Genomic DNA, 23,955 nt, shown 5'->3' with positions numbered 1-23,955 from the left:
AATTCTTTGCTGAGGCAAACTATCCATCACGAATGACATCGAAGAAGGATGTTCTTAAACATGCAAAGTTTCAGGAAGGTTACCCCATGTGTCCTTCCTTCAGTCAGAGGAAAGGGGGCTCTGTCCTGGGTACAGGGGCTCCAGAACAAAAAGGTGTTGAGTTCATGACATAGCAGGACTAAGAGATTTGATTAAGTGTTGGGTGTCATAAGGAGGGGCCCAGAAGGAGAGAATTCCAGGGAAGACAAACAAACAGATGTGTCTGAAAATGAACCGAACTGAAGTGTGGCATACGGGGGTAGGGAAGGGCCTGCCTCTCTATCACACTTAAAATCATTCTCCTCTGAGTGACTCGGGATAATGAATTTGAACCCTAATGGAAGAAATACCCTGGTACAGTCTCTTATTGGATTTCCATTTTTAGAGTCAAATCAATAGATAGATAGAATTTTAAATGTGGTGAGAGGACATCACAGTTACTTCACGGTGTTCTCTTTTCCTCAAAACAGCTTTATCAAATTGTAGTTCACATACCATATAGTTTGCCTCTTTAATGTATTCAGTTCAGTCGTTTCTAACCGCACAGTGCAGGGGTCCCCAGGACCACCCTCACTTGGGACACACACTGCTGGCTCAGGAGCCCCCAGGACCACCGTCAGGCCAGGAGTTCGCTAGAGGCACTCACAGGACCTGGAGTGGCCAGTGCACTCCCAGTTAAAGTTAATGACAGCAAAGGAGTATGGGTGAAGGACAGCCCGGGGAAGAGGCACACGGGGCAGGATCCAGGAGGCACTGGGCACAAGCTACCAGTTGTCCTCTCGCGGTGGAACCGTGCAGACAGCGCAGGGCCTGTTACTGCCAGCGGTGACGTGTGATGTGTGTGCAGAATTGTCATCCAGGGAAGCTTGATGGGCCTCGATGTCCAGAGTGTTTAATGGGCGTTGGCCACGCATATTCAGCTGACCGCCAGAGTCACTGGCCTCCAGAGGTCCACTGATGCCGGGTGGGCTCAGGGCCCGAAGGGATGTTGGCCTGTGGTTTTTCTTTCCTTTTGAATCGTCGTCTGGCTTTGCTTGCTATCAGGGTAGAATTGGCCTCCGGATAAGCTGGGAAGTGTTTCCTCCTCTCCTGTTTTTTGGAAGACTTTGTGAAAAACTACTGTTGGTTCTTTGAGTATTTGGTCATGGTAGACCATCTACATCTGGGCTTTTCTTTGTTGGAAGTTTTAAAATTATTAGCCTCTGTACTTGTTACAGGTTTTATTGTCTTTCTTCTTGAGTCTGTTTCAGTTGCTTATGTCCTACTAGGAATCTGTTCATGTTGCTTGGTTTTCAGTTGGTTCACATAGAATGTTTCATAGTTTTAAAGCCTTAAAAATCTTATTTTCCCCTCTAAGTCGGTAGTGATGTCCCCTCTTCAATTGCTTGTTTCGTGGTTTACACCTTTTCACTTGGTCTAGCTGATCTAGCTGAAGGTTTTTCAGTTTTGCTCATCTTTTCAGAGAACCAACTTTTGGTATTTTTCCGATTATTTTTCTATTCTCTATTTCATTTATTTCTGCTCTAATCTTCATTCTCTTCTTCTGCTTGCTTTAGGTTTACTTTGCTCTTCTTTTTTCCAAAATCTGAGGATGGAGGTTGAAGTTCTTGATTTGAGATCTTTCTTCTTTTTAGTATATGTGTTGACGGTTCTGAAGTTAATACTCGGACTCAGTAGATTTTCTTGAAGAAACAGACCTCCATTTGCCGTTTGCCCTTAGAACAGTTTCCCTCTGGAAATTTAAATGACTGTTTTTTATAATTTCCTCCAATTATGGTGTTTGAAGAGAGAGTGTGGACCTCCTCATGCTGCCATTTTGAATGTGCTCCCGAGTCCTGGTCCTCTGTAGATACCTACTGGTCTGTGTCTGGAGTAACTGATGTGGTGTCTGAGATGAACATGTGGCAGGCGGGGAGGGTGGGCAGGACAGTCCGTCAGCTGACAGTTGTTGGGAAAGTGATGGTCTGTTGGGTTCATCGTGCCATTCTCTGTGCTTTTCTGTGTAGTCAAAGTTCAGGTTTTTAAACGGAGTCTTGAAAGGCACTTTTAAAAAGTCAGCCCATGAGGGGTCACACATGCGCATCCCTGCAGGAACCCTGCAGATGGGTCCCATTAGCCCTGAAGCGAACGGGGCTTCAGGATGGAGGGTTCTGTGAAACAGTCGTACGTGTCGCAGGGAGGCCAGCGGCCACTCACGTCCGCTAGGTAGCACCTTGGAAATGCACAGCTAGTGGTCCCAGGTTGGCTGATATTTCAGGAGAGGCTGGATGGTGGAATTTTGGTAGAAAACTAGTTGGTATCGAAGTCAGAATTACCCAGAAAGAAACACCCGTTGGATGGAACTCGCCTGTGAGCCCCCAGTTTTGCAGCCTGTTTATAGGCAGGTGATAATTGTGATTCAGTTAGAAAGTAGCGCAGACGTTCTCAAGTGTGAGTGTGTGAAAATAAAGTCACAGCTGCTGGAGGTGGGGAAGTGGATGTGGAGAGGGGTGCAGAGACGGGGGAAGGTTAAGTGTCCTCATTTAAAAAGCAGCAATCCAGGGGCGCCTGGGTGGCGCAGTCGGTTAAGCGTCCGACTTCAGCCAGGTCACGATCTCGCGGTCCATGAGTTCAAGCCCCACGTCGGGCTCTGGGCTGATGGCTCAGAGCCTGGAGCCTGTTTCCGATTCTGTGTCTCCCTCTCTCTCTGCCCCTCCCCCGTTCATGCTCTGTCTCTCTCTGTCGCAAAAATAAATGAACGTTGAAAAAAAAAAAAAAAAGCAGCAATCCAGGAGCCTGGGTGGCTCAGTCGGTTAAGCATCAGACTTCAGCTCAGGTCATGATCTAATGGTTCATGAGATTGAGTCCCGTGTCAGGCTCTGTGCTGGCAACATGAATCCTGCTTGGGATTCTCCCGCTCTGTCTGCCCCTTCTCGGCTCATGCTCACCCTCCGCCCCAAATGAACTTTTAAAATGGTAAATGGCAATCTAGGAGCTCATGCCTGGAGCTGTGGTGTGAGAAATGGGCCATTTGGGACCATAAGGTGGCCAGTGGACAAACTGGAGTGGCTCCGAGCGACAGGGAAGAAGAGGAAGGCTGATGAAGGGTCACTTGTGTCATGGTACGAGTAGGGAATCAGTGTGGCATCTGAAGGTCACAGTGGTAGAGCCTTGGTATTTAAAACGGTCAGAAGTGGCTGCCTAGAGGAGCGGGCCTCCGGAGAATCTCTGTGGCTTTTTCCCATGAAGCCGTAGGTTCTGTGTACTGTGTATACACCGTATACTGAGAAATGGAAACATTTTGGGTTGATTCCTGGTCTGGCTCCTGCAGCCAACGTCGTAACTGTAACGTTTGCTGTGATCAGAAGGGAGACAAGGAGACATTCATTTGCTAGGGGTTTTTTAACTGTTCGTGAAAATTCTCAAACATACGCAAAAATAGACACTGGAATAATGAATCCCCAGGCGCCCATCACACAGCTTAATTGAATGAATGGCATGCTAATCTCTCATCTGTTTCCTCTGTGTGTTTTTTGCTAGAGCATGTTAGAGCATGTCATTTCACTCATAAAGGCTTCAGTTGGCTCTAATAAAGGCGTCTGTTTTCACATAACCACCAGCACAGCTGACAGAATCAACGACACTTCCTTAGCGTCCCCGATAGGCACTCCGTGTCCACATTTCTCCAGTTGACCAAAGAAAAAGAAAAAAGGTGATTTAATTGCAAATTCAGGCAGGGCCACTGCGTTTGGTTGTCAGAGACATTTTTGGTGCCATTTTGTAATCTTTGGCTTGTTTTCTCTTCCCAGGCCATGAGTGCAGCCGTGTGCTTTATGATTGATGGTAGGTACCCACCTGTATCTGACTTGAGCCTGAGTAGATAAGCCTTTTCTCTTTACAATTTGCCGTGTCCTCTTCCTAAACAATAACCATGCCGTCACAGAGGCCCTTGTGAGCATGGCTCACCTCTGTGATCTCTGCCGTGGTGATGAGCTCTCATTCATATATTTAACATCCTAGCCTCCCTGCTTCCTAACAGCTGGCCCTGGGCACCTTTCTGTGCCTCCCTGCCTGTGAAATGTCACAAGAGGACCTTTTGCAAAGGGGGCTTTGGGGATTCAATGAGGTAATGTTGGTAAAGCACCAGACGGCACCTGGCCTGTGAGAGCCACGTCGTGTTTATTTGACCTTCTTAGGCCTACTTGGGGTAGGCCACCCATTTACAGCCAGCCCCACAGGGTGTGCTTAAATCGATACTCACAGTGAGACAAGTCTTTGACTCTTTCTCTCCTTAAATATAACCGATTTTGACTGTTCTTTTCCCCGTGTTGCCGGCCCCCCCCAAATCCAGTCATTTAATTGTTTGATTTTCCAGATCAGAAACGTATTCATTGGAATACTATAATTAAGACAGTTAGATGAATATTGACCTTTTCAACGCAAAGAATTATAACACTATTTTTTAAATTACTCGTTAGCCTCTGTACAGCCCACGTTGGATTTTTGCCGAAGACTGGACAGCATTGTTGGGCCCCAGCTCACAGTGCTGGCATCTGACATTTGTGAGCAGTTTAACATCAACAAAAGAATGTCTGGGTTTGTACTTTGCTTCGTGTTTACTTTCTAGCACTTAACTGGTTTGGGAAGAATAAGGGTAGTTTTTATATAAGAATATGGATGGTATTATCAATGGTGTTTTTTCTGAATCCAGAGAAAAAATGTGTGGTTCACTCCTGTCTGAAAAGCTCCCTGGAGAACTGTTCCTGAGTTTTTCTCCTCCACGATGGGGGGTGGGGCTGAGTCTTCTGTGGACACGTTCCCTCAACTCTCCCCTGACTGTGGCATAAACTACGGGGTTCGGTGTGTTGGCTGTGCCTGTGGGCTGGACCTCGTGAGGACCCCTCACATCCCCCTTGACCAGCCCAGTTGTGAAATTCACACTGGCAGTGGTAACCAGCAGGGTTCTGCCTCTTGGGGACAGAAGGCACTTTGCCTCTTGTGCAGAAATGTGTGGGGTGAAGGTAGGTGTGATGTGGGCCCTTAGGGCGCTGGGCCTGAGTCTCGTGTCTTGCAGGGCCCTCGCTCGAGTATCGGGAGACTCACGTTAAACTCCCGTTGGTTCTGAGAACACTGGAGAGTCCTTGAACCTCCTCCTCCTCTCTTAGTGTAAGGTCAGATTGCTGGAAAGATGAAGTGAGCACAGGGGAAGTACTTTGAGAAATAAAAGCCCTCTTCATATGGGTGTCCGTATTTTGAGAAGTTCCTAACATGTGAATTTACGTATAACCTGTGTTTACGGTGATCTCCTGCTGGGTGTGGTCTTACGTAAGCACCAGCCTGTGGAGAGGTCCCAGGCAGGGTGCAGGTGGAGGTGTGCGTGGGCTGCGTGTCTGTGTGTGGATTGTTCCCGGCCGCAGCTTACTGGGCGTGAGAAAAGATAAAGCCGAGAAGTGAGCGCACCTGCCCGCTCCATCTTTCAGTGCTGCTTCGTCGTCTAAGGTCGTCACCACGAAACTGCCAGATGGTCTTTTCTGAAGGAAGCAGGAGTCAGATGTGTTTGGTACCGTGCGAGGACGAACTGTTGAGTGGAGCGAGGGAAAGTGAAGCTCCCTGCTTCCCCAAGACCCGGGGACACTGCTGGGCACGTCTGCCTGTGCTTCCCACGTGCCGAATGTGCAGTAACTCGGTGACAGACGTGGGAGGTGGTCCTGCTGTCAGGCACCTTCTGTCCCACTGCCCTCAGGGTTGTACGGAAATCACACCCATTTTTCCCTTTTTTAACTTTGGTTTTGCTGGGTTTTATAATATACAATTGGAGATTTATATGTAGTTCATTTTATTAGTCATTTCCATTAGATTTCTATCTTGAGTGTCATATCTGAGGCTTTCCACCCCAGTATTGTAAAAACATGCCATTTGTGGGGGGCACCTGGGTGGCTCAGTTGGTTAAGAGTCCAACTTTTGATTTCGGCTCAAGTCATGATCTCATGGTTGATGAATTTGAGTCCCACGTGGGGGCTGTGTGCTGACAGTGTGGAGCCTGTTTGGGATTCTCTCTCTCTCTCTCTCTCTCTCTCTCTCTCTCTCTCTCCCCCCTCCCTCCCTCCCTCCCCCTCCCCCCCTCTCTCTCTCTCTCTGCCCTCTGTTGCTCTCTCTTAAAACATAAACTAAAAAACCCCAAAAGACTGCCACTTTTATCTCCAGAACTTTCATGGTTTTATCTTCTGTGTTTCGATCTTTAATTCACCTGGAATTCTTAAGGGCTAAAGGAAGGAAGATTTTTTTCCCCAAATTGATACAGTTTCAAGAAAGGACAGGGCCTTGGATATTACCTACTTATCTATTTTCATTAGAAACAGTTTTCTCTCTGATATTTTATTAGGAAAATTCCCAGATATAGGAAGGTGGAAAAATGACTCTGTGAACACACAGCCCCACGTGGATTCCGCGGTTAACACTTTGCCGTGTAAGGTTTGGCACAGCTCCGTCTGTCACGGAGGACGGTTTCTGACAGTTACCAGAACCACCGTGTAGCCTCAGCAGTCCCTGAAAGGTGGGGCGCCTGGAAGACTTGATGGTAAAGCATACAATTTAAGGGTGTGCCGAAGCACAGGGACTCAGAGGCGTATTGTTTTTGACTTCGAAAGTTGGTTTTGGGGCACCTGGGTGGCTCAGTCGGCTAAGCGTCCGACTTCGGCTCAGGTTGTGATCTCTCGACTCCCGGGTTCCTAAGTTTGAGCCCCGCATTGGGCTCTCTGCTGTCAGCGCAGAACCCGCTTCAGATCCTCTGTCTCCCTCTCTCTTCGCCTCCCCTGCTTGTGCTCTCCCTCTCTCTCTCTCAAAAATAAGCGTAAAAAAAAAAATTTTTTTTTAAGTTGACCTTAAGGATGCATCTGATATTTTATATGTAAGCCGCTCTCACTTGCCAAACCATAAGTATCAGCTGACTAGAGGGAAATGCTTTTGAGTACAAAAGATACTGTGCTTTTCTCCTGGAAATCCTCCTGACCCAGATCAAACCGTTTTACATGCCAGTCCCAGGACCTGGGAGACACGTCCCAGAGAAATGGGAGGGAGGCCTGAGGGAGGCAAGAGACCCCCACGTCGGCCCCTCCAGACAGTTGCTGAGAGGTGGGGGGCTGCTGCGCTCGGCAGGACGGGTCAGCGCCAGGGCCTCCGTGCCCGCCTGTTGTCTCAGCCCCACCCCCACTGGACAGCACCCGTGGGGCCAGCTCAGGGCGTAATATTTAATGTCGAATCCCTACACATAAGCTACGGCTTTTAATGTTCCTTGTGAAATTGAGGTCACCCCTTTACAGAATGGCATGAAGTGGGTTTGTTTGGTCTTTGATTTCTAATGTATGATGCCTCAACTTTTTTCTACTCAAGGACTTAGAGTTCATTTATTTTAAACCTTTTCTTTTTTTGAGAGTAATTTATGTCCTTATTTTTATTTTATTTTATTTATTTATTTTTTAACATTTATTTATTATTGAGAGACAGAGACAGAACGTGAGCAGGGGAGGGGCAGAGGGAGAGGGAGACGCAGAATCTGAAGCAGGCTCCAGGCTCCGAGCTGTCAGCACAGAGCCCGACGCGGGTCTCGAACTCACGGACTGTGAGATCATGACCTAAGCTGAAGTCGGACGCTCAACCGACTGAGCCACCCAGGCGCCCCGTGGCCGTATTTTTAAATTCAAAAGTGTAAATATTGTATCTTTTTAGACTTGTACATACACATACGTAAACAGTGGTATATATAGTGTTCTTCACTGATGGGTTTTTTAAAAATGTTTATTTTGAGAGAGAGAATCCCAAGCAGGCTCCATGCTGTCAGCACAGAGCCCAAAGGGGGGGCTCGATCCCACAAACCACGAGATCATGACCTGAGCCAAAACCAAGAGTTGGACGCTCAACTGACTGAGCCACCCAGATGCCCCTTTACTGATGGGTTTTTAAAAATAGATCATGCTGTAGATCTGTAGCTTGTAAAAACGATGTGGCATGAACATCATTTTAAACCAACAAATATGGATCTGCCTATTCTGCTCCGTGGCTTCACGGTACTTACTTGGATAGTTTGTTTGTGTTCTGTCTGTGTAGTCTCTGTTCCAGTCGACGGGCAGTCTGCCTCTGGCTGTTAGCATTAACATGGTTCTGCATTAAACAGTCTGGTGCAGACATCTACCCATCCTCTTAGGACCTGTCCCTGGAGTGGAGGTCTGGGGCACAGGGAATGCATAGTGACAGTGTGAGTCCCCTCCCACAGGGGCTACAGCCCTAGTTCTCCGTGTCATGTCTTGATGCCTGATAGATGACGCCGAGGTTGGTGGTTCTGTCTCTCTTCCAGAAATTGCCAGTCTGGGTCCATTGGCTCTTCCCACTGAAGTGCTTCATATCCTTCCTTCTACGTCAGTGCTCTTAACGTAATACCCTTCGGTCATATCATACGTGTTTTTCTAACTTTGGTTTTACTGTTTGTTATAATATGTTTGGGGTTTATACGTAGTCATTTTTATTAGTCGTTCCCTCTAGGTTTCTGTTTTCACTGTCATGCTTGTGATTTTCCACCCCAGTAGCCTAAGAATGTGCCATTTTTATCTCAGGGGCTTTTATGGTTTTATCTTCTGTGTCTCCATCTAATTCACCTGGAATTTTTTTAAAAATATAGTTTATTATGAAATTGGCTAACATACAGCGTGTACAGTGTGCTCTTGGTTTTGGGAGTAGATTCCCGTGGTTCATCGCTTCCCATACAGCACCCAGTGCTCATCCCAGCAAGTGCCCTCATCAGTGCCCATCACCCATTCCCCCCTCCCTGCTGTCTACCCTCAGTTTGTTTTCTGTATTTAAGAGTCTTTGATGGTTTGTCTTCTTCCCTCTCTGTTTATAACTATTTTTCCCCATTCCCATCCCCCATGGTCTTCTGTTAAGTTTCTCAGGATCCACGTGTGAGTGAAAACATACGGTATCTGTCTTTCTCTGACGGACTTAATTTCACTCAGCATAATACCTTCCAGTTCCATCCACGTTGCTACAAATGGCAGGATTTCATGCTTTCTCATTGCCAAGTAGTATTCCACTGTATATATAAACATGCATAATATATATAAACCACATCTTACTCATCTATTCATCAGTCAAGGGACATTTACATTTAGGCTCTTTCCATAATTTGGCTGTTGTTGAAAGTGCTGCTGTAAACATGGGGGTACATGTGCCCCTGTGCATCAGCACTCCTGTGTCCCTTGGGTAAATTCCCAGTAGCGCTCTTGCTGGGTCATAGGGTAGATCTATTTTTATTTTTTTGAGGAACCTCCACACTATTCTCCAGAGCGGCTGCACCAGTTTGCATTCCCACCAGCAGTGCAAGAGGGTCCCCGTTTCTCCACATCCTCGCCAGCATCTATAGTCTCCTGATTTGTTCATTTTGGCCACTCTGACTGGCGTGAGGTGGTATCTCAGTGTGGTTTTGATTTGTATTTCCCTGATGAGGAGTGACGTTGAGCATCTTTTCATGTGCCTGTTGGCCATCCGGATGTCTTCTTTAGAGAAGTGTCTATTCATGTTTTCTGCCCATTTCTTCACTGGATTATTTGTTTTTCGGGTGTGGAGTTTGGTGGGCTCTTGATAGATTTTGGATACTAGCCCTTTGTTCCAAATGTCATTTGCAAATATTTTTTCCCGTTCCGTTAGTTGCCTTTTAGTTTTGTTGATTGTTCTCTTTGCATTGCAGAAGCTTTTTATCTTGATGAAGTCCCAGTAGTTCATTTTTGCTTTTAATTCCCTTGCCTTTGGAGACGTGTCAAGCAAAAAATTGCTGCGGCTGAGGTCAGAGAGGTTGTCGCCTGTTTTCTCCTCTAGGGTTTTGATGGTTTTCTGTCTCACATTTAGGTCTTTCATCCATTTCACCTGGAATTTTTAAGGACTAGAGGCAGCGCTCTAACTTAAGAAGTTTTCCCCCAAATTGAGACTTTGCTGAGTCTGAGATGTTCGTTTCTATTTTGCATATGTCTCTTCACTGGCTAGTTGTGATACTGAATTTGAAAAGGTGTGAGGAGGGCGAAGTACAGAGGTATTAGGAAAGGAGACCCTTGGGGCACCTGGATGGTGCAGTCAGGTAAGCTTCCAACTCTTGATCTCAGGGTCGTGATTTCAAGCCCCACGTTGGGCTCTGCACTGAGCGCAAAGCCTACTTTAAAAAGGCTGCTCTCATAGCTGTGGGCAATTTTTATAATCCTTTTCATCAGTCTTTTTGAATGAATTTGTGGGGGGGAACTCAACCCAGTTGCTCCGGAGGTGAGGACGTTAGGCTTTCTACAAGAAGTGAGGAGTGCAACCGTGGACTGAGTGTTGGTAACGATGAGACCCAGGATGGGATGCCAGGCAGGAAGAAGGCGAGGGCGGTGGGTTGGCCTGGCAGGCGTGCAGAGGCGGTGCCGGGGGAGCGAGGGCAGGGAAGCCTTCCTTCCAGGGCGTGGTTCACGGGCATAGTCCAAGGGCTCAGCTGTGCCTCCCTTCCTAATCCCCCTGGACACGCAGAGGAGCAATAGCTGTAACATGTAACTCCCACATGAAGACCAGTTTTCCTTCTTACAATATCCATATCAGTCAATTCGGAATCTTCCCTTTTTGTTTGGTTTGTTAAGTGTGGAATGGCCATCCTCACTTAGAAACGGTGCGTCTGGCAAACCTTAGCCGCCTGGAACGAGGCCCAGAACAGGTCAAGCCACCAGATGGTCTCGGGGCCCCAGCCAGCTGTTGACGTCCCCAGGGAAACGCAACAAGTGGTCAAACACCTGCTGGACATCTGCTGACCTCCTCCCTTGGTTCAGAGCCTGCAGTGACCTTCCCTGGCACGCCTCTGAGGTTTGGCTAGGTGTTCACGTACCTGGTCCTTAAACGTCTCCTAAAACTGACGCCGTTTACTCATGGGAAACGTCCCTGTGACCCTGCCAATCACAGCTACTTGGGTTTTCTACCAGTAGTAGAAGAAAGGGGCAGAGGGCAGACAGAAAACAGAAAATCTTTTTTAAAAAAATTAGCGGACACTCAGCGTAGAATACAACCACTTAAGACAGGCCCCACCTTCCCGTGTTCTTTGAGGCTGTCATTACTGTGCTCCCGTCTTGTCAGCCTAACCTCCTAACAAACCGTCAGCAAGAATTCTGTAGTATTTCCCCGGGTTCAGCGTGTTTTACATTGATGTCATTAACCGTATGCAGCATGTTCTTTTTTAAGGCGGCAAGAAATTTGTGTTTCTGTGTTTAGGGGGAAACATGCTTTGGGTGTTTAAGGGGCGTCCGTGTTAGCTCTTGGGAAAAGATACCAGGTGACCGTGGCTGCTCCTTCCAAACCAGCTCACCGTTGGTCACATGGTGCTTTGGATGTAGCTAAGAAGCCTGTAGGGTGGACATTGTCCTGTTTTCACTGTGAGTGGGCCTCTCCTTCTTCAGCGGTGCAAGTTAATAGTGAAAAGGCAAGTAGCAGTTTTTCTGTTTCTCTGTGTTCTCCTCGTGGAAGGCGGTGGAAAGAGGCCACATTGGCCCCTGTCTTAACCACTGAACAACATTTGCTAATGTAAATCTCCATGAGGGGTACCAAAGAAATAATTTAGATCTTCTAAGAAGGCATTTTACACATTCTGAATGAGGGTAAGAGGGAGGCCACAGAGAGGGTTTTGGGGTTAGAAGACCGGAACTGCAGGCCCGATCAGGGTTGGGTGGAAGTTTGGTCTACTCAGACAACTGAATTCACAGCTCTGGCCAACCATCTTAAATGTTTCATCTTTCCAGTTTTTCTTGGGGTTATACTTGCTGTTCTTAGTTTTAGGGGCCTACTGAAAACATATTCTGGTTTTGTAAGAATTCTCTTTTCATTTTCCTGGAAACTAAGCCATCCACATTCTTTCTTTGCCTAGATGTAAAGTATTACAGTAGTAACCCACTTTTCCGGAGGTCGGATTTCCGGCACCCTCAGCCCACCAGAACATGGCTGCTAACCCTGAAGTAAGCAGAGAAGGCTTCTGAGCCCCCTCCAGTGGCAGGGCTGCTCAGGCTGTCCCCAGACCCCCGAGCATCACTTAAGTAAGGGTGCAGTGAGAGGGAGGGTGGGAGGCCCCGGGAGCTGTGGCCTGGCCATCGGAGTGGTTCCCCGAGGGGTCCGGCCTCTGACCCGGGAGGCGGCGGAGTAGCATTGTCCAGCCATTCCAAATAATAAGATGTATTCCAATGAAAATTTTCATCACTGTTCAGCAGAAGCGCCTCAAACGCCTTAGAATGGTCTCCATTTAGGGTGATGAGAGCTTTGTGACTCAGACTAGCCAACTTCAGTTCTGTGGCAGATTAAACACAGGGGGCACGGCACGTTCATCCCCCAGGATGGAGATAAATGAGCTGTCACTCTCCTAAAACAGGTCAGCAAACAACTTCTGCACAGGGCCAAATAATACATATTTCAGATTCTTTCGGCTGTATATGTTGCAGAAAGTGGCCATAGACAATACCCGAACATACGGGGATGGCCACGTTGCAATAAAACTTGATTTAAAAAAAAAAAAAGGCCACATTTGGTCCCAGGGCCACTAATCTGTTTGCTGACCCCTCTGCTAGAAGACAGATGGCCTGTATTGAGTTTGCATTTATTTCCAAAAATTCAAAATGCAGCAAATAATCAAGTGATTGCCATTTCCAAAGCACAGTTATTGCAAAGTGGTTATAGTACTGGTTTTTCAAAAGCTAAGCTTCAGCTTTCTGGAAAATTCCATCCTATTGAATACCTCATGGATCTCAAATAAGTTACTAGGGAACAAAGAGCCTGTTACATCTTCACCGAGATTCTTGATTTGAAGGCCCAGACGTCGAAAATATAAGGCCTTACGTAGCTACATGGATTTAAGGTTTTAACAATGTGGTTGTATCGTTTAGAGAATTATTCTTTGAGAACGTTACCATTTTGATGACATGTTTTCACAGGTCTGAGAAAGAGCCCCAGTTTAAGTTTATCTACTTCAACCATATGAATTTAGCAGAGAAAAGTACAATTCACATGAGGAAAACCCCTAGTGTGTCACTCACATCCGTGCATCCGGATTTGATGAAGATTCTGGGTGACATCAACAGTGACTTTACCAGGTAATTCAAACAACTTCTCGAATTCGGACTTCTCAGATTAGGTGTCCCCTTTTTTTTTTTTTTAATTTTTTTTTTTTTTTAACGTTTATTTTTGAGACAGAGAGAGACAGAGCATGAACGGGGGAGGGTCAGAGAGAGAGGGAGACACAGAATCTGAAGTAGGCTCCAGGCTCTGAGCTGTCAGCACAGAGCCCGGCGCGGAGCTCGAACTCACGGACCGTGAGATCATGATCTGAGCCTAAGTCAGACGCTTAACCGACTGAGCCACTCAGGTGCCCCGAGGTGTCCTCTTTGTAACGGGAGAAGAGGCGCTGAAGGAATCCTCATCAAAGCCGAGCGGCCCAGAGCCGCTGCAGAGGGCCCCACTTGCGAACAGAGTAGAGGAGGCCCCCGGGTCACTGGCCACTTGCACGGGACTCCCCAGACTTTTCAGATGGCTAGTTTCTGGTTTCTTTTGTTTTTCTTCAAAGGTTTTTGCTTTAGTTTTTTGTTTGAGAGAGAGAATCAGCCGAGAGCACAGAGCCTGATGCGGGGCTTGGTCTCACAAACCATACCGTGAGATCATGACCTGATCCAAAATCAAGAGTCGACGCTCTGTGAACTAAGCCACCCAGGCGCCCCTAGTTTCCAGTTTCTCGTGAGAGTGTGTGTCGCTCACGCTGCAGCTAAACAGCTAACACACTGTTGCCTGTTGGAACCCTTGTCTTGCAGAGTGGATGAAGACGAGGAGATCATCGTAAAAGCAATGAGCGACTACTGGGTGGTCGGGAAGAAGTCTGACCAGCGGGAGCTGTATGTTATCCTGAATCAAAAAAATGCAAACCTGATCGAAGTAAATGGTAAATAGAAGCTGGGCGTGGTGCAGAACTTCGCCGCTGTCTGTCCTTTCACTGTGGTCGGAAACCCGCTAGAGAGGAGACACGGCTGTTGATGTCAAAGGAAACCGTCCTTTGGTCCATCCTGTGTTCTCCAGAAGCACAGTTCCTTGAAAAAGTTCCTTGAAAAAGTTTTCACGTTTCCTGTGGAAAATGTCCCTGTGTTTCGGAAACTTGGCACCGGCCAAAGGAAATGATTTTCTGTAATGCTAAAAGAAAAAAAAAATCCTGTGGCTTCATACAGTGTGTATACAGATGTCCACTCTGATCCCCGGTGACGAAGACCCACCCCGTGGCAGGGCGGGCCGTTTCACTGGCAGCTTCCAGGCCCCCGTGCGCGCATTGTTCCAGCACCGGCCTTGGCTGATCCTCACAGCTCTTTGTGCTGGCGGAGGGGGGAGCGTGTCCCCTTCACGGCCTCCGCTCCCTTGCTGCACCGCATACGGCCTGGAGCAAGGAGTGGGACGTTTGGGAGAGCGCCGCATGGACAACAGTGAGGGTTGAGGTTTCATTCTCCGCACGTGTCTGCTGGGACACGGTTCGTCTCTCCCATCGGTGCCTCTAGTGAGACTTGTGCACATTAGAAACCGCAGGAAACGCGGCCCCGGGTGCAGTGGGAATTGAGTGGCGTCACGATGGCGCCGCCTCCGCGGAGCACTTGAACTATGGCCCGGGTGGCAGCTAGGGTTTCTGGGGCATGGCACCCAACATTTTAGACTTGGGCTGCAGCCCCCAGCCTGTGGGTGTCTCAGGCGCTTGCGGGGCTGGGCGTGCACTTCCCGGGCCTGGAGGAGTGGCCTGTGGCTGTGACACGGCACTGAGGTCCCAGGGACAGTAGGCTTTTTCTCCCCATTGTCTTGACTCCTGAACGTTTCTTGCCCAGGCCTGAGACTGAAGGTCCGCAAATGCGGCCATTTGCTGGCAGCTGTATTCCAGAAGAGTTTAAGGGACCAGTCTGTGTCATAGAACCTTTCCAGTGAAAACCTCTGTTTCTCACTCCCTGTTTCTGTCTTTTGCAGAAGAGGTGAAGAAACTTTGTGCGACGCAGTTCAATAACATATTCTTCCTGGATTGACGGATAACGGCTCGCTGGGACATCTTTTAAAAAAACAACTCCGCAGGCATTCTGTTTATCACTGCAGGTTCTCGGTCATATTATTGACTGAATTAATGACAATAGTAAAGCAATACTTGCTTTGAAGAATCAAATTTCTACTCAGTCTGATGATCCCCTGGGGTTTTTAGATTTTACATATTTATGTGGAAATAATTAAAGGTAGTCGGCTACATCTCCCATCATTCCATTCTTTTGACATTATGTGAATATTTTACTGGGAAATAAGAGTAATAAATTGTTAAGGTTTTTAAAATTCTGGTTTTGCTTGGAGTCTCACGCCTGCTGTTTGTTTGTAGACCACTCCGCCCAGTGGGCGCTGGCTGTGGCTCATCCTTGGGGATTTTCTAGAGCTGCTAGAGCTCCCAGAATTCGCCCCTCCCCCCCCCCCCCCCCGCACGGTCACTAGACCTGCAGGGGCGAACTCTGAGGCATTTGCCCAAAGTAATTGCTAGACCTTGGTTTTTCTCTTGAGTACTGATGTGATTTTTAGACCATGTATAATAGAACTTCACGAAAGTGCCCCAGCCATGGTCTAAACATAAAGCGTTCTGCATGTGTCCTGTAGAACCCTGAGGGGTCACAACTGCCTGTGTCTTCACAGCTGAGATGTAGTCTGGCTGGATTTAATTAAAAAAAAATTTTTTTTAATGTTTATCTTAGCGACAGAGCGCCAGCCGGGGAGGGGCAGAGAGGGAGGGAAGACACAGAATCCGAAGCAGGCTCCAGGCTCCAAGCTGTCAGCACAGAGCCCGACGCAGGGCTTGAACTCACAAACTGTGAGATCATGACTGAGCTGAAGTCGGAAGCTTAACCAACTGAGCCAGCCAGGCGCCCCCAGAGATCCTATTTCTTGCCCTGCACTATGCCAAGCTCTGAGCCAAGGGTTTTTTAATTAATTTTTAAAATACTCCAGGCTCTGAGCTGTCAGGCAGAGAGCCTGATGCAGGGCTTGAACTCATGAACTGTGAGATCATGACCTGAACCAAAGTCGGACGCTTAACTGACTAAACCACCCAGACACCCCTGGATTTTACCTAAGTTAACCTACTGTTGGCAGTCTCGACATCCCAGTTTGGGCAGAAGCTAGCCAGGCGCGGTCTGGGAAAACTGGTACCACCCCAGCTCCAGGCAGGGCTCCTCACTGCTGGCCCTCAGGCAGCCCGCATGAGCCCGCTGTCAGGGCAGAGGACGGATGACTTCTCGTCCACCTGGAGTACTCTTGTCGCTCTCGTGTCTTACGTAATGTACGGTTTCGGTTATGAAATCACAAATCATTCTTAACCCATGAGCTGCTTGAGGTTGTGTTTTATTTGTTTCCAGCGACAGGCTTCCTGTGTTGAGTGTTCATTGCTGACTTAGTAATTGCAGCATAATTACATCATCATCTGGAAATACATCCTTCAAAGTTGTACTTTTGACCATAAAACATAGTCCGTGTTTATCCTCTGTTGCATTCTTGTGTGTTCAGACTTTTTAGTTTGCTTGCTAAAAATATCTATATCCCCCCTAAATAACTGTCTTTTTGATCTGTTTCTTCTTTGTAATCCTTTAGCTTTTGCAAGGCTAGTATGTAAGATGCTGAGGAATCATGCATCTTTTTGTTGTTGGTCCTTTTATCATTATTTCTAGTTTTATCCCTATTCAGATGTTTCCTTTAAATTCTGTTAATATTGCTCATGATTCCAGTCATTTTGATTAGATTTTCCTGGTCCATCTTTTTCCATCTCTATTTTTATCCTTTGTTCATTTTGAGAGAGAACAGGGGAGGGGCAGAGAGGGAGAGACAGAATCCCAAGCAGGCTCCGCACCGTCAACATGGAGCCCGATGCACAGCTCGAACCCATGAACCGTGAGCCAAGATGGAGTTGGGATGCTTAACCAAGGACCCAGGTGCTCCAAGAGGGTTTTCTTATAAAGAATAACATTGAAATGAGTTTCTATTTTGGTTTTTTGTTTTTGTTTAAATGTTTATTTACAAGAGAGCGTGAGCAGGGGAGGGGCAGAGAGAGACAGAATCCGAAGCAGGCCTGATGTGGGGCTTGAACTCATGAGCTGTGGGATCATGACCTGAGCCGAAGTCGAATGCTTAATCAACTGAGCCACCCAAGTGCCCCGAAATGAGTTTCTATTTTGAACCCAGCTAATGATATGGGGGCTTGGGGATTGGGAAGGGAACCTGCTCACACTGGGGAGGTATGTTAGCACTGTCCCACCATCTCTGGCGATTGCGGTTCCCAGCCTCTTTGTTGTCTTCCCATTTCCCCAGCTTCATGTTGAACGATTGTTTCCTTCCCTCTGCTAGTTTGGAAGCCGTAGAGTGTATTTTTATGCTTCGGGTGGTCACTCTTATATTTAACACAAATCATTAGTATAACAGTGTCTGAGACGTAAAGTTTCACTTAGTGCTGAGCACACCTGTTCGTCAGCTTTTCTGCCTTGGTGTTTCGTCCCTGCGGTGTCTGCAGTGCTGGGGAAGGCACGGGGCCGGAGAAGAGGCCGCACGTGAGGACAGGTAGGACTTGCACGTGGGTCACTTACAGGGGCAAAGGGGGGGGGGCGGGCTAGGCAGGGGGCCTGAAGAAATGTTTAAATTTGTACACTACCACCTGTCTCCCGATAAGTTTTATCAGATTCTAAATTTCATCACCGATACTGTACTTGGATTAAAAAAAAATACATTGAACGCATGCTCATTTAATACCCATGTGTGTATTTTCATTCAGCTCTGTTTTCAGGCATGTCCGTGATTTAACTGTGTAAGAAACCTGAATTGCAGTGGACCCAGGCAGTTATTTCAAAAACACTAAAACAAGGTACAACACGATTTTATTAGGAAACGTGTTACAGAGCTTTGGTTCTAAGCTTTTACATCTTGTTCTTGGGGTTCGTTTACAAACCCAGTAACTGTTACTTTCTCTTCTTCTTGCTTGTGATGGGCTTGCTGGATTGGGACACCACGGTGTCCTCTTTAGGGGGGCTCGATGTGAAACTGGAGGACGGGGCGTCAACCAGCTCCTTGATCACAGTGATGTCCACCTCAGAGTCTTGTTTTTTGGTCTCTTCCTCTCTCAAGCTATTCAGCCTAGGGCAAGAAGCAAACCCAGGAAGGTAGCCTTATTTTTTATTTTGCAATCTCAAAACCTGTTTTATGCTATATTTGGTGTAAAGTAGGCCACACCTAGATTTCAACAGTTTTTGCAAGCAAAACTGCAAACTCTCATCACTTTGCCTGAAGTAGAAAGTGATGCCATACCCAGACAGTCCGGAATGACATTTTGACATAGCCGAACAGACTTCTGAACCCCTTTTCTCTGTAGCAACTTAGCCGCTAGTAAGTGGCCTTTAAAAATCTCGGGGTCTTTGCCCTGAAGTATAGTTTAATGCTTTCTTTAGCAACAGGCTCAAGGCATGCTTTGCAAAGAGCAGGCTTCAGCACCCTGGACAGACATGACTGTACGGTTCTCGACCGTGGTTCTAGAAAGGTAGCCAAACAACAGGTAGGGGTTGCTCACCACGTGCCAGGCACTGTTCTTGACACCTTACAGCATCGGCTCACTAAATCCTCACCACAGCCCTATGGGGGTTCGTGTCCACTTACAGATGGGGAAACTGAGGCATGGTGACGGGCCCTGCCCGGGGCCACCTACGTGTCAAGGGGCAGGGTTGGGATCTGAACCCGGCAGCCTGGCCCCGTGGGCCCCTGGGCTCCGTTGGAGCCTTGGGGCCCAGGCATCCTCACCCCCCAAGTGAGCCAATGGCCGCAAGCAGGACCCTTCCCTGCCGTCCCATGTTCTCGGTGCCAGGGGAAGAGCTGCCTCCCTCAGGAAGCCACGCACGTGTAAAGACGGGAAGGGAAGGCAAGGCAAGGGAGGCTCCTGCAGGAGGCGGGCTGAAGGGCTCTGGTAGGTCACCTGGCTTCCAGCTCTTCGTTTTCCAGCCTCCGCAGATGGGCCGTGGCCGCGTCCTGTAGCCGGTCTTTGCTGACTTTCTCCTTGAGGGCTTCTACACGTTTGTGTGCTTGGAAAAGCATGTTCACAAAAAAGATATGCATACTCGTGATCCAGACGGTGAGTTTTTCCTTTTGTTCGTCCTTAGATTTCTCTTTTCTCTCTGGAAGAAAGTTTAACTGAAATCAGCACGAAGGGCACTTGGGTGGCTCAGGCGGTTAAGCGGCCCACTCTTGGTTTGCGCTCAGGTTATGGTCTCACAGTTGTGGGATCGAGCTCCGAGTCAGGCTCTGCACTGAGTGGAGTCCGCTTGGGACTCTCTCTCTCCCTCTGCCCTTCCCCAACTCATGCTCACTTTCTCAAAAAAACAAAAAAACAAAACCAAAAAAACTCAAAAAACAAAAATAGAAAAAATCAGCACGAATACAATTCCAGGTCTTCCACTTCCTACAAGGGCTAAGTGTCCTCATGGCCCGGACGATGGGGTGATGCTGTGCTCCCCACAACCTTGGGAGGGAACCATAAAATTTTTACTGACAACCTGAAACAAGGCGGGGGGCGGTAGACCAGAGCTTTGATCATCGACATTTTGAGTCTCCTGGTATTTTTCTGTAAATGGTGTATTTTGGTTTTCTAAAATTAAAACTATGGAAAAAAATTTTTTTTAATTAAAACTATGGAAAATTTGCATTTCCCATGTTTCACAGGGGGAAAAAAAACCCTCTGTTTTTGCATCCATTGTCTTTAAAGGCACTTTTCACTGAGAAAATAAAGGATTTTTAACTCCGAATTGAATAAGAACGTGGGTAAAATGACTGACTTCGTAGGAGTTGCTTCCCATCCAGTGGGGCCAACAGATGTCTACTTTGGAATGTGTTTCATAGTTGATTCTGGAAAGATCAGGCTTTGGGTAGTTTTACAATATCAGGAAACTCCGGGATCTCTCAAGACAGCAAGTATTTTTAGACTGTGTCTATAGCTTGGGTTTCTGTGCTGTGTGAGGGCGGGCAGGGGTGAGGCAGGTGGGGACAGGTATGACGGAAAGGTAGGGCCTGTCAGCAATTCACTCTCCCGTCCCAAGAGCCACGTGGAGGGCACAGAGTGGGACGCTGACAGGAAGAGACTTTATACCACAGCCAGGTCTTACAAAGACCAAGGGAAGCCTTCATCTGCGCTTCCCCAGTGAGTTCCTAGGTTCTCGAACATCCGCGTAACCCGTGGCGTGCCAAGGCGTGGGGGAGTGCTGGGCGTGGAGGTAACTGATGAAGAGCGACTCACTGTGATTGTTGAGCCGGGTCCAGACTCTGGGCACCACGTCAAGGGGCTTGCACGGCCTCTGGCTTCAGCAGCAGAGCACAGCAGTTCAGAGCACGGACGAGACCAGACCAGTCAGAGTCAGGCTCGGCTCTGCCCCTTACTAGTTGTGCCCAAGCTCCCTCATCTGCAATAACGGAACAGTGGGGTACCCTCCTCACAGACGCGTTGGGACAAGTAAGCGCTCAGTGACAGGCTGTGGCTTTTCCACAGACAAATAATTATGGAATAAGAGGCCACACACTGGGAGAAAATACCTGCAAAACCTACCAGATGAAACAATGACTTGTATCCAGGTGACAAAAATCGCTCCCATCTTTGGCCTCAGTGACACAATTCAATGAAAAAATTTAAAGACACCACTAAGTGTTGGAGGGGACATAGAGAAAGGTCCTCCTAGATCACTGGTGGCATAGAGGATGGCACAGCCAATTTAGGAAAACAGCCTGGCTATTTATTTTAAATGTGTATTTATTTTAAGAGACAGCAAGCAGGGGAGGGATAGAGCGGGAGGGAGTCCCAAGCCGCCAGCACAGAGCCTGAGGCAGGGCTCTATCCCACAACAGTGACATTATGACCTGAGCAGAAATCAAGAGTTGGACGTGCAACCGACAGAGCCACCCAGGCGTCCCAATTTATTTTAAACGTTAAGTATATAGTTAGCATATGACACGATTCCACTGCTAGCTAGCTATCCAAGAAAAGTGAAAATATGTCCTCCGAGCCTGTCCTTTTCACTCTTCACGTTAGCCCAACTGTCAACTGATGAACAGATAAAATGTGGTTTATTCAGACAATGAGACGCTACTCAGCTATACAAAGGAACAAAATAAACGTTACAATGTGAATGAATCCCAAAATAACTAAGTGAAAGAAGCCAGATGCTGCCGTTCGTGTGGAACATCCAAGAACAAATGCGCGAAGAAAGCAAGGTCATTGGCGCCACCTCCCACACTCCACACACGCCACCCACATGCCAGTAGTGACAGTGAGCTGGGGAGCACTCACAGAACGTGGGCCAGGGAAAGACCCCAAACCTGCTTGTTAGCACCGGCTTTGGAAAAGCAAAAGGGAGGCTGCCAGCACTCGGCCTGGTACATTGCAGGATCACGAGAACACAGGTGGCCTTATTCTGCCACAAGAGCGACCAAGGAAGGTGGAGCAGGTGTGTCCTTAGGTGGTCTGACAAAGCCTCAACCCCTAGCAAGGCTGGTGGAAAATACTCTTAGTAGACACTAGGGGTGACTGATTCCTGAGATGCAAAGACAGAAACACAAGGCTTCAAGGAACACGAACTATCTAAGAAACGTGACACCATCACGGGATCACGGTCTTCCAGTAACCAGCCCCAGACTGACCTGAACGTTTACAATAGCCATTGGAAGGACACTCTGGGAGCTACAAGCTCACACGGAAAGACGGTGCAGTGAAATCGGGAAGACAGCATACGAACAAAAGCAGTTTATGAAAAGGGCATGGAAAATCACAACCAAACAAATCGTGGGGCTGCATGAAATGGAAGCACAGTAGAGCATCACCCACAGAGTGGATCATGCAGAAGAAAGAGCCTGTGGATTAAAAGGAACTTTTGAATTAGTAATGTCTAGGTTTCATCAACATGGCACCATTTAGGCTCTGGGAATTCAGAGATTATAACCAAGTCCCTGACCTTCCCGCTCCGCTGGGTTCATGCGCACCTCCCCCAACTCTTTCCCAAGGGATAAACAGGAATCTGTTACTTTCACTTTTTTTTACTAAATTTTCAGGTCTTGGGTTATACAGATTTTGTTAAGTGAATTGAAAGGGTTTTTTATGCTTTGGAGTTTTAAAAATAAGAATATAAGAATAATTCTTATATTGGTACTTTAATTTTTTGATCATAAAATTCAATTTAGGAGAGTAATTTTTGGACAGTTTTTTCCCCCATGATCATTCAGGTTTTCTGTATTATCCTGAGTCTATTTTTGTTATTAATAACCTAGAAAATAATTCAAAATTTTCAAATTTATTAAAAAAATTTTAGTATTTTTATTTATTTTTGAAGGAAAGAGACAGAGCATGAGTGGGGGAGGAGCAGAGAGAGGAGACACAGAATCCGAAACAGGCTCCAGGCTCTGAGCCATCAGCACGCAGCCCGATATGGGGCTCGAACCCAAGAAATTCGAGATGGTGACCTGAGCGGAAGTTGGACACTCAACCAACTGAGCCACCCAGGCGCCCCCTGATGCTCTCCTGTATCTTACTACTCCTCCCTTCTACCCCTTTGGGCTGAATGTTTAGGTTTTCTTAATAGCGAAAACATATTAATACTATACATTTTCTTGGGTTATAGTTTGACCATGTCTCTTAGGGAATGTTTACATTATTTCAATTTTCTAATTATTTTCAGAAATGTAATTTCATTTTTCTCTGAGAATTATTTTGAATAAGGGACCTCACATTTAGTTGGGCTTTTTGTTGTCATTGTGGTTTTGCTTCTTTTTCATGTTAGAGAGAAAGAGAATCTTAAGCAGGCTCCACGTTCAGCACAGAACCCAACATTGGGCTCAATCCACAACCCTGGGTTCATGACCTGAGCCAAAATCCAGATGCTCAACCAACTGAGGCGCCCCACTTTGATTTTGCTTTTAATGTTGAAGGGGTTGTATGATACTTTACTTTTTTTTTTTTAACTACACACATTTGGCCCTTCTTTAATAGGAAGAGTACAGTAGCATTGGACTACCCCAGCAAAAGGAGAGAGGTTAAGTTGGAAGCCAGTGTGAACAGGGCCGAGTAATCACTTGGGAGTTGGAGAAGAGGAGGCAGCAGATAGAATGCTAGAAGTATTTTACCAGGAAAAGAGAGAACATTAGGAGGAATGGCCAACTAATCTTTGACAAAGCAGGGAAGAATATCCAGTGGAAAAAAGACCACTCTCTTCAAGCAAATGGTTGGGAAAATTGGACAGCACCATACCTAAAAATCAAAAGGACAAAAGACCTAAACATAAGACAGGAAGCCATCAAAATAAAATGGGCAACAACCTCTTTGACCTCAAATGCAGCAACTTCTTACTTGATGGGTCTCCAGAGGCAAGGGAAACAAAAGCAAAAATGATCCATTGGGACCTCATCAAGATAAAAACCTTCTGCACAGCAGAGGAAACACTCAGCAAAAGTAAAAGGCAACCAACAAAATGGAAGAAGATATTTGCAAATGACATATCAGATAAAGGGTTAGTATCCAAAATCTATAAAGAGTATATCAAACTCAACACCCCCACCCCCAAAAAAAAATCCAGTGAAGAAATGGGCAAAAGACATGAACAGACACTTTTCCAAAGAGGACATCCAGATGGCAAACAGACACATGAAAAGATGCTCAACATCACTCATCATCAGGGAAATACAAATCAAAACCACAATGAGAGGGATGCCTGGGTGTCTCAGTCGGTTAAGCATCCATCTTCAGCTCAGGTTATGATATCGGGGTCCGTGAGTTCAAGCCTGGCATCCAGCTCTGTGCTGACAGCTCAGAGCCTGGAGCCTGTTTCTGATTCTGTCTCTCTG

General features: G+C 47.1%; 2 protein-coding genes across 5 annotated transcripts in view; one reads left to right on the top strand and one right to left on the bottom strand.

The window, feature by feature from the left end:
- CCZ1 (CCZ1 vacuolar protein trafficking and biogenesis associated) overlaps nucleotides 1-15,396 on the top strand; it is a 33,867-nt gene extending 18,471 nt beyond the window's left edge. Inside the window, exons 11-15 of the mRNA XM_040455866.1 lie at nucleotides 3,828-3,861; nucleotides 4,497-4,614; nucleotides 12,993-13,151; nucleotides 13,863-13,990; nucleotides 15,046-15,396. Of these exons, the coding sequence (XP_040311800.1) occupies nucleotides 3,828-3,861; nucleotides 4,497-4,614; nucleotides 12,993-13,151; nucleotides 13,863-13,990; nucleotides 15,046-15,101 (495 nt within the window). The 3' untranslated portion in view covers nucleotides 15,102-15,396. The remainder of the gene's footprint in view (nucleotides 1-3,827; nucleotides 3,862-4,496; nucleotides 4,615-12,992; nucleotides 13,152-13,862; nucleotides 13,991-15,045) is intronic.
- Nucleotides 15,397-17,947: 2,551 nt separating this feature from the next.
- The window catches only part of RSPH10B (radial spoke head 10 homolog B), a 62,964-nt gene continuing 56,956 nt past the window's right edge, over nucleotides 17,948-23,955 (bottom strand). For 3 of the 4 annotated variants that reach the window (XM_040455862.1, XM_040455865.1, XM_040455863.1), the window contains exons 19-20: nucleotides 19,055-19,253; nucleotides 17,948-18,225 (exon numbers count right to left, since the gene is read on the bottom strand). In XM_040455862.1, coding sequence (XP_040311796.1) covers nucleotides 18,051-18,225; nucleotides 19,055-19,253 — 374 coding nt within the window. In that variant the 3' untranslated portion in view covers nucleotides 17,948-18,050. The remainder of the gene's footprint in view (nucleotides 18,226-19,054; nucleotides 19,254-23,955) is intronic. The other variant, XM_040455864.1, reaches the window with a different exon arrangement.

The sequence above is a fragment of the Herpailurus yagouaroundi genome, unplaced genomic scaffold (assembly GCF_014898765.1).
Source record: "Herpailurus yagouaroundi ecotype Mexico unplaced genomic scaffold, PumYag 216, whole genome shotgun sequence".
NCBI classification, from domain to species: domain Eukaryota; kingdom Metazoa; phylum Chordata; class Mammalia; order Carnivora; family Felidae; genus Herpailurus; species Herpailurus yagouaroundi.
Note: the sequence above shows the minus strand (reverse complement) of the source record. Positions and strands in the feature narration are given on the sequence as shown.